This window comes from Panulirus ornatus, chromosome 2 (genome assembly GCF_036320965.1).
Source record: "Panulirus ornatus isolate Po-2019 chromosome 2, ASM3632096v1, whole genome shotgun sequence".
NCBI classification, from domain to species: domain Eukaryota; kingdom Metazoa; phylum Arthropoda; class Malacostraca; order Decapoda; family Palinuridae; genus Panulirus; species Panulirus ornatus.
The window spans coordinates 53,623,912-53,640,007 of record NC_092225.1 but is presented as its reverse complement, the minus strand read 5'-3'; the positions used below and the strand labels follow the sequence as shown (position 1 = coordinate 53,640,007).

The 16,096-nt window shown below is 40.9% G+C and overlaps 1 protein-coding gene across 1 annotated transcript in view; it reads right to left on the bottom strand.

The window, feature by feature from the left end:
- egg (SET domain bifurcated histone lysine methyltransferase eggless) overlaps nucleotides 1–16,096 on the bottom strand; it is a 245,646-nt gene that overhangs the window by 176,564 nt on the left and 52,986 nt on the right. Inside the window, exons 5-6 of the mRNA XM_071675984.1 lie at nucleotides 8,729–8,884; nucleotides 7,340–7,440 (exon numbers count right to left, since the gene is read on the bottom strand). Of these exons, the coding sequence (XP_071532085.1) occupies nucleotides 7,340–7,440; nucleotides 8,729–8,884 (257 nt within the window). The remainder of the gene's footprint in view (nucleotides 1–7,339; nucleotides 7,441–8,728; nucleotides 8,885–16,096) is intronic.

The window sequence follows — 16,096 nt, the reverse complement described above, 5'->3', positions numbered from 1 at the left end:
TCACACACCCCTGCCGCAAACCTACATTCACTGAGAACCAATCACTTTCCTCTCTTCCTACACGTACACATGCCTTACATCCTCGATAAAAACTTTTCACTGCTTCTAACAACTTGCCTCCCACACCATATATTCTTAATACCTCCACAGAGCATCTCTATCAACTCTATCATATGCCTTCTCCAGATCCATAAATGCTACATACAAATCCATTTGCTTTTCTAAGTATTTCTCACATACATTCTTCAAAGCAAACACCTGATCCACACATCCTCTACCACTTCTGAAACCACACTGCTCTTCCCCAATCTGATGCTCTGTACATGCCTTCACCCTCTCAATCAATACCCTCCCATATAATTTACCAGGAATACTCAACAAACTTATACCTCTGTAATTTGAGCACTCACTCTTATCCCCTTTGCCTTTGTACAATGGCACTATGCACGCATTTCGCCAATCCTCAGGCACCTCACCATGAGTCATACATACATTAAATAACCTTACCAACCAGTCAACAATACAGTCACCCCCTTTTTTAATAAATTCCACTGCAATACCATCCAAACCTGCTGCCGTTGCCGGCTTTCATCTTCCGCAAAGCTTTTACTACCTCTTCTCTGTTTACCAAATCATTTTCCCTAACCCTCTCACTTTGCACACCACCTCGACCAAAACACCCTATATCTGCCACTCTATCATCAAACACATTCAACAAACCTTCAAAATACTCACTCCATCTCCTTCTCACATCACCACTACTTGTTATCACCTCCCCATTTGCGCCCTTCACTGAAGTTCCCATTTGCTCCCTTGTCTTACGCACTTTATTTACCTCCTTCCAGAACATCTTTTTATTCTCCCTAAAATTTAATGATACTCTCTCACCCCAACTCTCATTTGCCCTTTTTTTCACCTCTTGAACCTTTCTCTTGACCTCCTGTCTCTTTCTTTTATACATCTCCCACTCAATTGCATTTTTTCCCTGCAAAAATCGTCCAAATGCCTCTCTCTTCTCTTTCACTAATACTCTTACTTCTTCATCCCACCACTCACTACCCTTTCTAATCAACCCACCTCCCACTCTTCTCATGCCACAAGCATCTTTTGCTCAATCCATCACTGATTCCCTAAATACATCCCATTCCTCCCCCACTCCCCTTACTTCCATTGTTCTCACCTTTTTCCATTCTGTACTCAGTCTCTCTTGGTACTTCCTCACACAAGTCTCCTTCCCAAGCTCACTTACTCTCACCACCCTCTTCACCCCAACATTCACTCTTCTTTTCTGAAAACCCATACAAATCTTCACCTTAGCCTCCACAAGATAATGATCAGACATCCCTCCAGTTGCACCTCTCAGCACATTAACATCCAAAAGTCTCTCTTTCGCGCGCCTGTCAATTAACACGTAATCCAATAATGCTCTCTGGCCATCTCTCCTACTTACATAAGTATACTTATGTATATCTCGCTTTTTAAACCAGGTATTCCCAATCATCAGTCCTTTTTCAGCACATAAATCTACAAGCTCTTCACCATTTCCATTTACAACACTGAACACCCCATGTATACCAATTATTCCCTCAACTGCCACATTACTCACCTTTGCATTCAAATCACCCATCACTATAACCCGGTCTCGTGCATCAAAACCACTAACACACTCATTCAGCTGCTCCCAAAACACTTGCCTCTCATGATCTTTCTTCTCATGCCTTATATCCTTGATAAAAATTTTTCTTTTCACTGCTTCTAGCAACTTACCTCCCACACCATATACTCTTAAAACCTTCTACAAAGCATCTCTATCCACACTATCATATGCTCTCTCCAGATCCATAAATGCTACATACAAATGCATCTGTTTTTCTAATTATTTCTCACATACATTCTTCAAAGCAAACACCTGATCCACACATCCTCTACCACTTCTGAAACCACAATGCTCTTCCTTTTTTAGAGGCTTTCAGAAAAGAGGAGAGAATGTTGGGGAGAAGAGAGTGGTGAGAGTAAGTGAGCTTAGAAAGGAGACTTGTGTGAAGAAGTATCAGGAGAGACTGAAAGTAGAATGGCAAGAGGTGAGAGCAAAGGACGTGAGGGGAGTGGGTAGGGAATGGGATGTATTTAGAAAAGCAGTGATGGCTTGCGCAAAAGATGCATGTGGCATGAGAAAGGTGGGAGGAGGGCAGATTAGAAAAGGTAGAGAGTGGTGGATGAAGAAGTAAGGCTGTTAGTGAAAGAGAAAAGACAGGTGTTTGGACAATACTTGTGAGGAAATAGTGCAAAGGACTGGGAGAAATATAAAAGAAAGTGGCAAGAGGTCAAGAGAAGTGTGCAAAGTGGCAAGAGGTCAAGAGAAGTGTGCAAGAGTTGAAAAAGGGGGCAAATGAGAGTTGGGGTGAGAGAGTATCATGAAATTTTAGGGAGTATCATTAAATTCTATAAGTTTTGGAAGGAGGTAATAACGTGCATAAGACAAAAGAACAAATAGGAACATCAGTGAAGGGAATAAGTGGGGAAGTGATAACAGGTAGTGATGGAGTAGTATTTTGAAGGTTTGTTGAATGTGTTTGATGATGTAGTGGCAGATATAGGGTGTTTTGGTCAGGGTGGTGTACAAAGTGAGAGGGTCAGCGAGAATGATTTGATGAAGAGAGAAGAGGTAGTGAAAGCTTTGTGGAAGATGAAATCCAGCAAGGCAGTGGGTTTGGATGGTGACTGTTTTGTTGATTGGTTGTTAAGGATATTCAATGTATGTATGGACCATGGTGAAGTGCTCGAGGATTGACAGAATGCATGCATAGTGCAAATGTATAAAGGCAAAGGGGATAAAGGTGAGAGTTCAAACTATGGAGGCATCAGTTTGTTGAGAATTCCTGGGAAATCATATGGGAGGGTATTGACTGAGTGGGTGAAAGCATGTACAGAGCATCAGATTGGGGAAGAGAAGTGTGGTCTTAGATGTGGTAGAGGTGTTTGCTTTGAGGAATGTGTGAGAAAATATTAGAAAAAAAGATGGATTTGTAAGTGGCACTTATGGATCTGGAGAAGGCATTTGATAGGGTCGACAGAGATGCTTTGTGGAAGGTCTTAAGAATATATGGCAGAGGAGATAAGGTGCTAGAAGCAGAGAGAAGTTTTTATTAAGGGTGCAAGGCATGTATACGAGTAGTAATGGAGAAGAGTGATTGGTTCCCTGGGAAGGTCAGTCTGCAGAAGGGGAGTGTGATTTTGCCATGGCTGTAAAATTTGTTTTTGGATGGGGTGGTTAAGGAAGTAAATGCATGAGTTTTGGAGACAGGGGCAAGTATGCAGCTTGCTGGGGATGAAAGGGCCTGAGAAGTGAGTCAATTGTTGTTTACTGATGATACAGCACTGGTGGCTGATTTGAATGAGAAACTGCAGAAGTTAGTGAATGAGCTTGGAAATGTTTGTGAAAGGAAAAACTTGAGAGTAAATGTGGATAAAAGCAAGGTTATCAAGTTCAGCAGGATTGAGAGACAAGTTTTTATTTTTACGCTGAAGGCTCCAGTCACAGACAAAAGTCTACAACAAGGCCTAGCCTTGACTGAAATATGGAGAGAATTATGAAACGGGAAAAGAAAAGACAAAGGAAAGTATTCATGTATTTTGGAGAAAGTGAAAAACCTGTCTTTTGGAATGTGCCAGGTCACAGTTATTGGGAAAGATATGAGAAGGCAGAGAGTTCCTAAGCTTCAACATGTAGGGAAAATAGCAGGTAACAAGATGGCCCACCCGAGTTATTGATGGTCACTCAATAATCATGTGATGCAGCAGCTTGGCGAGCATTGCATGGTCTAGCTAGTGAAGGGGGCACATAAGCAGCCAATTCTCAGGGGCAAAACCCAAAGCAATACCTATAGAAGAGGGAAAGAGAATTAACTTTGTGGTTATTCCTGTAATGTGGGGTTTGCCAGAAAGAATGGATGTTAAGGTAATACCAAGTACGTTCATTGAATCAAGAGGTGGAATTACAGAACCATCAAAGGAGAGACAAAGAGTTGTGAGAAGTTTTCGACAGAGATGGGTAGAAACTGGGTCTTGGAGGATTAAACTTATGCAAGATACTGTACCCCACTGAGATATCCTGTTCAAGTCTGAGTTTATTGTGGAAGCTGTGTCAAGACAAGATACAGGTCAAGTAAGGGATGAGGGAGCAGAAATGAAAGATGTGGATAAATTCAATGCTGAGTCATCAGCATATGAGCACACTGGATTATTTGTGGAGGAGAGGAAATCATTGAGAAAAAGAAGAAACAACGTAGGGGACATGAAAGACTTGAGGGGCACCACTGCTGATAGAGAAAAGTGGGGAAGGCTAACCCATAAACAACCAAAGACACAGATTAGCTGGAGAGGAAGCTAAACATGAAGGAGCAAAGTGAGGGAGGGAAGCCAAAAGAGGGGAGCTTAGAGATGAGACCCCAATGCCACACATTGTCAAAAGCCTTAGATATGTCAAAGGCAACTACACAGACTCCTCATAATCTTTCAGAAATGATGACCAGACATTAGTAAGATACAAAAGAATATCACCAGCGGATCTCAACTTATGAAAGCCATACTGAAGATCAGAGAGGAGACAGATTTTCGATGAGTTTAAGGATATGGGGGTTGAGGAGGGATTTAAAGACTAGAAATGGTAGATGTCAAAGCAATAGGGTGATATTTAGAGGGGTCAGAACGGTCACTCTTCTTATGGTTGGGATGTATCAATGCATGCTTCTAGGGAGATGGAAGAATTTTCCTTTTAAACAAAACGAACAAGACAGCACAGGTGCAAGTTATGAGGTACACTCTTTTGGTACATGGGGATGGGTGCCATCAGGACCATAAGCCTCGCTTGTGTCCAGAGAAAAAAGCACTTTCTGGACAGTCCAAAAAAAGATTACAGGATTGGACATAGGATCATTAAGAGGAGCATGAAGGGGTAACAGTATGTTAGAGCCCTTCAATGCGAGTTAGAGGAGAAATGGGAACAAAAGAGTATTGCTCTGTCAATGGGAAGGCTGAGAATCGAAATTGTTAGAGATGACCTTAGCTAAAGACCTAAAAGACCTGTCAGTGGATGAGGTTGTTGCACTTCCTTCGAATAAAAGAACACTTCCCCTCATAGACGACATGCTTGTAGTGATTATGGGCAGTGATAAAAGTTGAATAGGAGCCAGAGAAAGGAGAGTTTTTCCAAGCCCAATGTTCCTGATACTTTGTCTGAATAGTTTAGAACAGGAATGGCAGAACCAAGGATTGGATGACGAGGTCATTTTGGAGGAAGTTAGTTGGGATGTAAGTTTGAATGGAGAAAAACTTAAGGAAGTGAGATGTTTTATATATCTTGGAGTGGACTTGGCATCAAATGGAACCATGGAAGCAAAAGTGAGTCTTAGGGTGGGGGAGGGGGCAAAGGTTCTACGAGGGACAAAGAATATGCGGAAAGAGAAAATGTAATCTCAGAGAGCAAAAATGGGTATGTCTGAAGGAACAGTAATTCTAACAATATTATATGGCTGCAAGGCATGAGCTACAGATAGGATTGTGCAGAGAAGAATGGATGTGTTAGAAATAAAATGTTTGAGGACAATATGTGGTGTGAGGTGGTTTGATTAAGTAATGAAAGGGTAAGAGATGTGGAATTAAAAAAGAGTGTGGTTGAGAGAGCAGAAGAGAATATGTTGAAATAGTTTGGACATATGGAGAGAATGAGTGAGGAAAGGCTGACAAAGAGGATGTATGCATCAAGAGGTGGAGGAAACAAGGAGAAGTGGGAGACTAAATTGGAGATGGAAGGATGGAGTGAAAAAGATTTTGAGCAGTCAGGGCCTGAACACGCAGAAGGATGAAAGACGTGCACGGAATTGAGTGAATTGGAATGATGTGGTATACTGGAGTCAATGAGCTGTCAACTGACTGAACCATGGAATGTGAAATGTGCAGGGTAAACCTTGGAAAGGACTGTGGAGCCTGGATGTGGATAGGGATCTGTGATTTTGTGAATTACACATGACAGCTAAAGAATGAGTGTGAGAGGATGTGGCTTTTCTTCACGTTTCCTGGCACTATGTCGCTGACACAGGGAGTGTCGATGTTGTTGCCAATGGGGTAGGGTGACACTGTGAATAGATGAAGGCAAGCAAGTATGAATATGTACATGTGTATATATGTATAAGGGATAAAGGTAAGTGTTCAAACTACATAAATAAGTTTGTTGGGTTTACCTGGTACACTGTATGAGAGGGTACTGACTGAGAGGGTGAAGGTGTGTACAAAGCATCAGACTTGGGAGGAGCAGTATGGCTTCAAAAGTGGTAGAGGATGTGTGGATCAGGTGTTTGCTTTGAAGAATGTATGAGAAAAATTTAAAAAAAGAGAGAAACAGATGGATCTGTATGTGGCATTTATGGATCTGGAGTATGCATATGATACGGTTGATAGACAAACTTTACGGATGGTTTTAGGAATATAAGGTGTGGGAAGTAAGCCACTGGAAGCAGAAAAGTTTTTAATCAATGATGTAAGGCGTGTATATGAGTAGGATGAGACAAGAGTGAATGGTTCCCAGTGAAGATCAGTCTGCGGGCAGGGGTGTGTGATGTCATATTAGCTGTTTAATTTGTTTATGGATGGGGTGGAGGGAGGCAAATGCAGAACTCTTGGAGAGAGGGATGAGTACACAGTCTGTTGACGATGAGACTCCCTGGGAAGTGAGTCAGTTGTTGTTCGCCGAATATCCTGCACTGATGACTGATTTGAGTGAGAGACAGCAGAGCTGACCATATAAGGCCTCTAAGCCCCTTCATGGAAAGATCAAATTCAAATACACCCTTCATAAAAGGCTTTTAAGAAAAACTGGTTTATCACTGTAAGAAATCAGATTTGAAAGAAAAAATTAACTGGGTTTAAAAACATCTATCACACAGTATCTACCCCCAAATAGAAAAAAAAATCATTTTGGTTGCACTCATTCTATCATCTTGAAAACAGTTATCTATAATAGCATTACTGTCTAAAGTCTTAAGATCATAATAGCACACAATCAAATCTCATAATTCCAAACTAATAACTGAAACATTAAGCTCCATATTCTTTCAGGGATATTCTAATGCTCTCCTCTTCCACATTAACTCTGTATTCATATGCCTGATTATCAGAATGAAAACCATTTCTAACCCTCTGAAGAAGGAAAGTTTAAAGACACACGTTAGCCAAAAAGAGTTCAGCTGTCAATGCTGCCATCTCTTTTTCCTCTTTAAAAGACTGGAAACTACCACTGGCAACTTTATAGTACAGGGTCTACCAACGAAAAATAGTAACAAACCGTAATTTCTACACGGAAGTTATTGTAGAAATCCTTGCGTACTCTATCAAGATCTGCTTCAATTTTTGAGTACTCTTCTGTGTGCAACTTATCAAAACCCTCTGCAAAAGAATTAAGAACGAACATCAGGAAGACATTCTTTTTTACATTTCATGACAGCAAATAGATCTAATAATCAGAGCTAAACTGTACACTATAAACTCAAGTAAATACATTTTTCAAAGAAAGGGTGAAGAGAATGACTGCAAATTTATCAAATTATATTATCAAGTATATGGGGCAAAGAATATGAGCAAATGGTGACTGAAGGAAACAAAATGGTAGAGAAAGAGACATTCAAGAAAGAGTCTTAAAGAGGCATGGATGTGTGAATTATATGTTTAAATAAGAATAATTCAGGAATCAATGGAAGACTATGTTAACTCTTCTGGAAAAGGAAACATTGAAGACAGCAGTGAAGAATTTTCAACAAAAACAAGGTTGAACAGAGGGATTAAAAGTAGTTTGTGTAATTCTCACAAAAATTCAAAGTATACACCTGAGCCACAAATCCTTAACTACTTGTGAAACCACATTGTTCCACCCCAATCTAATACTCCATATATGCCTTCACCCTCACAATCACCACTTTTCCATATAACTTACCATGTACCCTTGATAAACATTCACTTCTGTAGTTTGGACAGGGGTGAGTATGTATTCAGAATGTGGGGGTGATGGGGCCAGGGAAGTAAGGCAGTTGTTTGCTGATAACACAGCACTGGTGGCAGATTCAAGTGAGAAACTACAAAAGTTAGTGAGTCAGGGAATGAGAGGAAAAAGTTGAGAGTAAATGTGAATAAAAGTAAGATAATTAGATTAGCAAGGCAGTGGGATAGGTTAGCTGGGGTGTGAGCTGAATGACGAAAATTATGAAGAGAAGCATTTTAGATAACTGGGAGTGGTCATGGCAGCAAATGGGATCATGAAAGTGGATGTGAGCCATAGGTTGAGATGGTAAAGGTTCTGGGAGCACTGAGGAATGTGTGGAGAGAGAAGGCAAAAATGGATATGTCTGAAGGTACAGTAATTCCAATATTGATGTATGGATATGATGCACACGCTATAGACAAGGATGTGGAGAGGAATGTGGATGTACTGGCAATGAAATGTTTGAGGACAAAATGAGGCGCAAGTTGGTTTGATCGAGTAAGCATTAAAAGGGTAAGAGAGAAGTGTAGTAATTAGAAAAATGTTGAGAGAGAGAGAGAGAGAGAGAGAGAGAGAGAGAGAGAGAGAGAGAGAGAGAGAGAGGGGGGGGGGGGGGATTACATTAAAAAATCTGCTTCAGTGAAACAGTATTCATATACACCTTAGGTATACAAACTTGTGTATATAATATTTTGTTACCCTGTACAGCCAGGAGTCGCTCCTCTAAGTGGCTGATGCCATCTGAAACTTGCTTATCTAAGCCCAACTCCTTGGTTAGTTCAGCAATAGTCTCTTTAAGGCTTAAGCCATCTTCACAGTCATACTCATATTCTGATTCTTCACTAATGGAACCATCTGAAACAATATATGTTATTAGGAACTGACAGAAATAAGTCATCTTAAAGAAATTATCAAATAATCACAATGTTAAAAGAGAAGGATAAATAAAGAGAACTTTGGGGAGATATGTATACAGAGAAGACAGATTCAGAATTTAAATGTGAACAGATTCTTGATTTTGAATTGACTTGAAAGTCTAATCCATTTAATCCAGACAAGAATAGTTACAAGAAACAAAACCATGTTCTGGTGGTGTACATAAATATACAAATTTGCTCTCAACATACAAAGGAATACAAATATAAATGCAAATTCAAACAGCAACAGACCATTGGATCCTAATGAAGCTGTTTGTGATAATGGAACAGACCAGAAACTGATATTAGGATGGTAAGAGTAAGAAGCATACAAAAATTAAAAAAAAAAAAAAACTTTTTCTATGAGTTTATTTCTAGTACTACAAGTGAAATCAGATGAATCCATTCCTAAGTACCTTGTTACACTGAGATTATCAAAGCTATTGATAATTTTGAATGCCTCTATCAAACCATCTATTGATCTGTTTTCTGCATAGGTATTTCTTTACATAATCATTCCACCATATCAGCTTCCTTTAGGAAAAGACTATCTACTGTGCACTAACACATAAAATATGTTCCTTCCCTGAAGTTGAAAGTTTTACTGAAGCTTTCCCATGCTATCCATAGCATTTTCATTAGCAATATCATCCCATATTTGCATGTCAAGAACAATTTGCAAGCCCCAAATCTGACATTCTTTTTGCAACTCTAATGCTGACCAGAAATACAGGCAACTTTGAAAGTTATCTCAAAAGTATTCTGCCAGATATCACTTGAGCCAAACTTTTCTCCCACTTCATTATAAATGAGACCCTCATTTCTAGCTATAACAAAATCTAATTTGTTCTCATCACAAGTAGCTTTTCAACTGACTTTATTGGGGCACTAATCTAATTTGTTCTCATCACAAGTAGCTTTCTCAACTGACTTATTGGGGCACTATCAAGCAAATTTAGGAAGAGCCAACACCCAGAGATACTGGAAAGTGATTGTCCCCACTTAGATAATAGTTCATTAAACTCTCCCTCTGCGAACTGATCATAAAGCCTTTCATCCATGGAGTCTGTGCTGGGGCCTAAAAACCGTACCAGTGAAGTGACATCAAGCCACCGCATTCTGCCTTTTCACCTATCTACCCCATTCCCAACCAACACCAGCTGAACCATCCCAACATGTAAACCAATTACCATGCCCTGCTTCCACCTGTGAAGTGACCTTTACTATTAAGAGCGACCACTAGTTGTCCTATTCTGCAGTGTTCCCTACCTTCCTTGTTCCCTACCTGCATCTAATCTCTGACTTCTGTTCTGCCTATCCTGCCAAGTTCCCTACATTTCTGAATCCCTCCTCTGGTTTTCCTTTGTTCTAAATATCCAAATGGTCTATGACTTTTGTTTTCTATGTTGAAGGCTCCAAACACAGACAAAAGTCTACATCAAGGCCAGGCCTAAATTGAAACAGAGAATTATGAAAGAGAAAAAGAAAAGACAAGGGAAAGTGTTTAATAATTTTGAAGGATGTGAAAAACCTGTCTTTTAAAATGTGCCAGGTCATAGCTATTGGGAAAGACATGAGAGGATAGAGAGTACCAAAACACTGATGAGTAGGGAAAGAAGCAGTTATCAAAATGGCTCAACTTAAGCTGCCGATGGCCACAAAGTAATCATGTGATGCAGCAGCTTGCCGAGCACTACAGGGTCTAGCTAGTGGGAGGTACACACAAGGAGCCAGCTACCAGGAGCAAAAACCAAAGTAATACCTACAGAAGAGGGAAAGCGAACCAAGGTTAGTTTGGAAGTTAGCCTGCGACAATTCTTAAGTCAGACCACTTTCGACTCTACTCTGTCAAGTAAGAATACAGAGCTAGAACCATACCATATGTGACCAGTGCTCCATACAAGGATGGATCAATCCTACTTATATAAGGAGCAACTGTTCAGAAGAAAAAAGTTTTGACATCTAAACAGGGCATCCAGTTTCTCAGAGGCAGATTCAGCTATTCCCATAACGTGGGGTTTCCAAGAAAGAGTGGACTTTAAAGAAATACCAAGTATGTTCACTGAGTAGAGGTGGAATTAAAAAAATGTTAAAGAAAAGACAAGAGTTGCAAGGGGTGTGTGATAGAGAGATGGGAACAAACTGCGTCTTGGAGGCATTAAATTTAACTAAATTTTGTCTACTCCCCTGAGATATCCTGTGCAAGTCTGAGTTTACTGAGGGTGCTGTGTCATGACAAGATGCAGATTGAGTAAGAGAAGAGGGAGCAGAATTAAAGGATGTGGATGAATGCAAATACTGACTCATCAGTGGATGAGTGCATCTGATTATATGTGGAGGAGAGGAAATTGTTGAAAAAAGGAGAAAAGGTGTAGGGGTCATAACAGAATGTTGGGGGACACTACTGTTGATGGAGAAAAGGGGGGAAGCTGATCTATCAACAACCACAGAGAAAGACTAGCTGCAAAGGAAGTTAGGTATGAATAAGTAAAGTGAGGAAGGGAAGCCTAAAGAGATGAGCTTTGAGATGAGATTCAAATGCCACACACTGTCAAATGCTTTGGATATGTAAAGCACACCAACACATGACTCACCAAAATCTTTCGGGATGATGACCAGACATTACCAACACCCTTCTTGGCAATGGGATGTATCAATGCATGCTTTCAAAAAGAAGGAAAAAATTTGGTTTTTAAACAGAAACAGAACAGACTAGCAAGCACAGGTGTAAGTTCAGAGGCACATTCCTTCTGTACATGAGGACCATAAGCCTTGCTCTCATCCATTGAGAGAACCGCCATTTGGACAGTCTGAAGATATTACTGGGAGGGGCAAAGGATTAGTTTGAGGAGCATCAGGGGGTGAAGGAATGTTAGAGTCAACCAAGGTAGAGTTAGAGGAGAAACGGGAACCAAAACTGAGAAATGTATATATAAAACGAAATGTACTTTCTAATTCCATCTCTTGAATGTTAGCCAAGAACTGAGTAGATAACATAAATCTCATTAAAATCTAACATCATTTAAAAAAAAGTGTTTTCAAAATAATGTCACAATCAAACTAATTTTGGTAAATCAAACTTGACACTCAGATAATGGATGTGTGCAAAAGAGGCCAGTGTTGACCTGTTCCTGATGATTCCCTGGCAAGGCAGAAGAAGCAATCAGCTAAATAAAATAGAATAAAGAAAAAATATACATAAATGTGTTACCAAATCCATCTGCAAGTGGTTACACCATGAGCAACAAGTTCAGAAAGGCTGTATTATCAAAGGATGACAATGAGTACAGTCTCATTTAGGACCTTCTCACTCAAAAGAAAGCTATCATTTCCCTGCTCCTGAGTGGAGTGTAGCCTTGAAGTAGCAGCAGCCCCATAAAGGGGATCCTGGGATTATATACAAGTACATATGATGGTAGTCCTTGTTTTATTCTATCTATTATACTTTGGCGCCGTCTCCCGCGTTAGCGAGGTAGCACAAGGAAATAGACGAAAGAATGGCCCAACCCATTCCACATAAACATGTATATACATACACGTCCACACACGCACATATACATACCTATACATCTCAACGTATACATGTATATACACACACAGACATATACATATATACACCTGTACATAATTCATGCTGTCTGCTCTTATTCATTCCTGTCGCCGCCCCACCACACATTAAATGACAACCCCCTCTCCCCTTATGTGCGCGAGGTAGCGCTAGGAAAAGACAACAAAGGCCACATTTGTTCACACTCAGTCTCTAGCTGTCATACAAAATGCACCGAAACCACAGCTCCCTTTCCACATCCAGGCCCCACAGAAATTTCCATGGTTTACCCCAGACGCTTCACATGCCCTGGTTCAATCCATTGACAGCACATCAACCCTGGTATACCACATCGTTCCAATTCACTCTATTCCTTGCACGCCTTTCACCCTCCTGCATGTTCAGTCCCCAATCACTCAAAATCTTTTTCACTCCATCTTTCCACCTCCAATTTGGTCTCCTACTTCTCGTTCCCTCCACCTCTGACACATATATCCTCTTCGTCAATCTTTCCTCACTCATTCTCTCCATGTGACCACACCATTTCAAAACACCCTCTTCTGCTCTCTCAACCATCTTATGACTCACTTCCAATTCCATGATTCCATCCACTGCCAAATCCACTCTCAGATATCTAAAACACTTCACTTCCTCCAGTTTTTCTCCATACAAACTTACCTCTCAATTGACTTGTCCCTCAACCCTACTGTACCTAATAACCTTGCTCTTATTCACATTCACTCTCAGCTTTCTTCTTTCACACACTTTACCAAACTCAGTCACCAGCTTCTGCAGTTTCTCACATGAATCAGCCACCAGCGCTGTATCATCAGCGAACAACAACTGACTCACTTCTCAAGCTCCCTCATCCACAACAGACTGCATACTTGCCCCTCTCTCCAAAACTCTTGCATTCACCTCCCTAACAACCCCATCCATAAACAAATTAAACAACCATGGAGACATCACACACCCCTGCCACAAACCAACATTCACTGAGAACCAATCACTTTCCTCTCTTCCTACTCGTACACATGCCTTACATCCTCAATAAAAACTTTTCACTGCTTCTAATAACTTGCCTCACAAACCTTATATTCTTAATACCTTCCACAGAGCATCTCTATCAACTTCATCATATGCCTTCTCCAGATCCATAAATGCTACATACAAATCAATTTGCTTTTCTAAGTATTTCTCACATACATTCTTCAAAGCAAACACCTGATCCACACATCCTCTACCACTTCTGAAACCACACTGCTCTTCCCCAATCTGATGCTCTGTACATGCCTTCACCCTCTCAATCAATACCCTCCCATATAATTTACCAGGAATACTCAACAAACTTATACCTCTGTAATTTCAGCACTCACTTTTATCCCCTTTGCCTTTGTACAATGGCACTATGCAAGCATTCTGCCAATCCTCAGGCACCTCACCATGAGTCGTACATACATTAAATAACCTTACCAACCTTTCAACAACACAGTCACCCCCTTTTTTAATAAATTCCACTGCAATACCATCCAAACCTAATGCCTTGCCAGCTTTCATCTTCCGCAAAGCTTTTACTACCTCTTCTCTGTTTGCCAAATCATTCTCCCTAACCCTCTCACTTTGCACATCACCTCAACCAAAACACCCTATATCTGCCACTCTATCATCAAACACATTCAACAAACCTTCCAAGTACTCACTCCATCTCCTCACATCACCACTACTTGTTATTACCTCCCCATTAGCCCCCTTCACTGAAGTTCCCATTTGCTCCCCTGTCTTACACACTTTTACCTCCTTCCAAAACATCTTTTCATTCTCCTTAAAATTTAATGATACTCTCTCACCCCAACTCTCATTTGCCCTCTTTTTCATCTCTTGCACCTTTCTCTTGACCTCCTCCCTCTTTCTTTTATACATCTCCCACTCATTTGCATTATTTCCCTGCAAAAATCATGCAAATGCCTCTCTCTTCTCTTTCACTAATAATCTTACTTTGTCATCCCACCACTTACTACCCTTTCTAATCTGCCCACCTCCCATGCTTCTCATGCCACAAGCATCTTTTGCGCAAGCTATCACTGCTTCCCTAAATACATCCCATTCCTCCCCTACTCCCCTTATGTCCTTTGTTCTCATCTTTTTCCATTCTGTACTTAGTCTCTCCTGGTACCTCCTCACACAAGTCTCCTTCCCAAGCTCACTTACTCTCACCACTCTCTTCACCCCTATATTCTCTCTTCTCTTCTGAAAACCTCTACAAATCTTCACCTTCGCCTCCACTAGATAATGATCAGACATCCCACTAGTTGCACCTCTCAGCACATCAACATCCAAAGGTCTCTCTTTCACGCGCCTATCAATTAACACGTAATCCAATAACGCTCTCTGGCCATCTATCCTACTTACATATTTTTTTTTTTTTTTTTTTTTTGCTTTGTCGCTGTCTCCCGCGTTTGCGAGGTAGCGCAAGGAAACAGACGAAAGAAATGGCCCAACCCACCCCCATACACATGCCTTGATTCAATCCACTGACAGCACATCAACTCCAGTATACCACATCGATCCAATTCACTCTATTCTTTGCCCTCCTTTCACCCTCCTGCATGTTCAGGCCCCGATGACACAAAATCTTTTTCACTCCATCTTTCCACCTCCAATTTGGTCTCCCTCTTCTCCTCGTTCCCTCCACCTCCGACACATATATCCTCTTGGTCAATCTTTCCTCACTCATTCTCTCCATGTGACCAAACCATTTCAAAACACCCTCTTCTGCTCTCTCAACCATGCTCTTTTTATTTCCACACATCTCTCTTACCCTTACGTTACTTACTCGATCAAACCACCTCACACCACATATTGTCCTCAAACATCTCATTTCCAGCACATCCATCCTCCTGCGCACAACTCTATCCATAGTCCACGCCTCGCAACCATACAACATTGTTGGAACCACTATTCCTTCAAACATACCCATTTTTGCTTTCCGAGATAATGTTCTCAACTTCCACACATTCTTCAAGGCTCCCAGAATTTTCGCCCCCTCCCCCACCCTATGATCCACTTCCGCTTCCATGGTTCCATCCGCTGCCAGATCCACTCCCAGATATCTAAAACACTTCACTTCCTCCAGTTTTTCTCCATTCAAACTCACCTCCCAATTGAATTGACCCTCAACCCTACTGTACCTAATAACCTTGCTCTTATTCACATTTACTCTTAACTTTCTTCTTTCACACACTTTACCAAACTCAGTCACCAGCTTCTGCAGTTTCTCACATGAATCAGCCACCAGCGCTGTATCATCAGCGAACAACAACTGACTTATGTATATCTCTCTTTTTAAACCAGGTATTCCCAATTACCAGTCCTTTTTCAGAGCACAAATCTACAAGCTCTTCACCATTTCCATTTACAACACTGAATACACCATGTACACCAATTATTCCCTTAACTGCCACATTACTCACCTTTGCATTCAAATCTCCCATCGCTATACACCCGGTCTCGTGCATCAAAACTACTAACACACTCACTCAGCTGCTCCCAAAACACTTGCCTCTCATGATCTTTCTTCTCATGACCAGGTGCATATGCACCAAT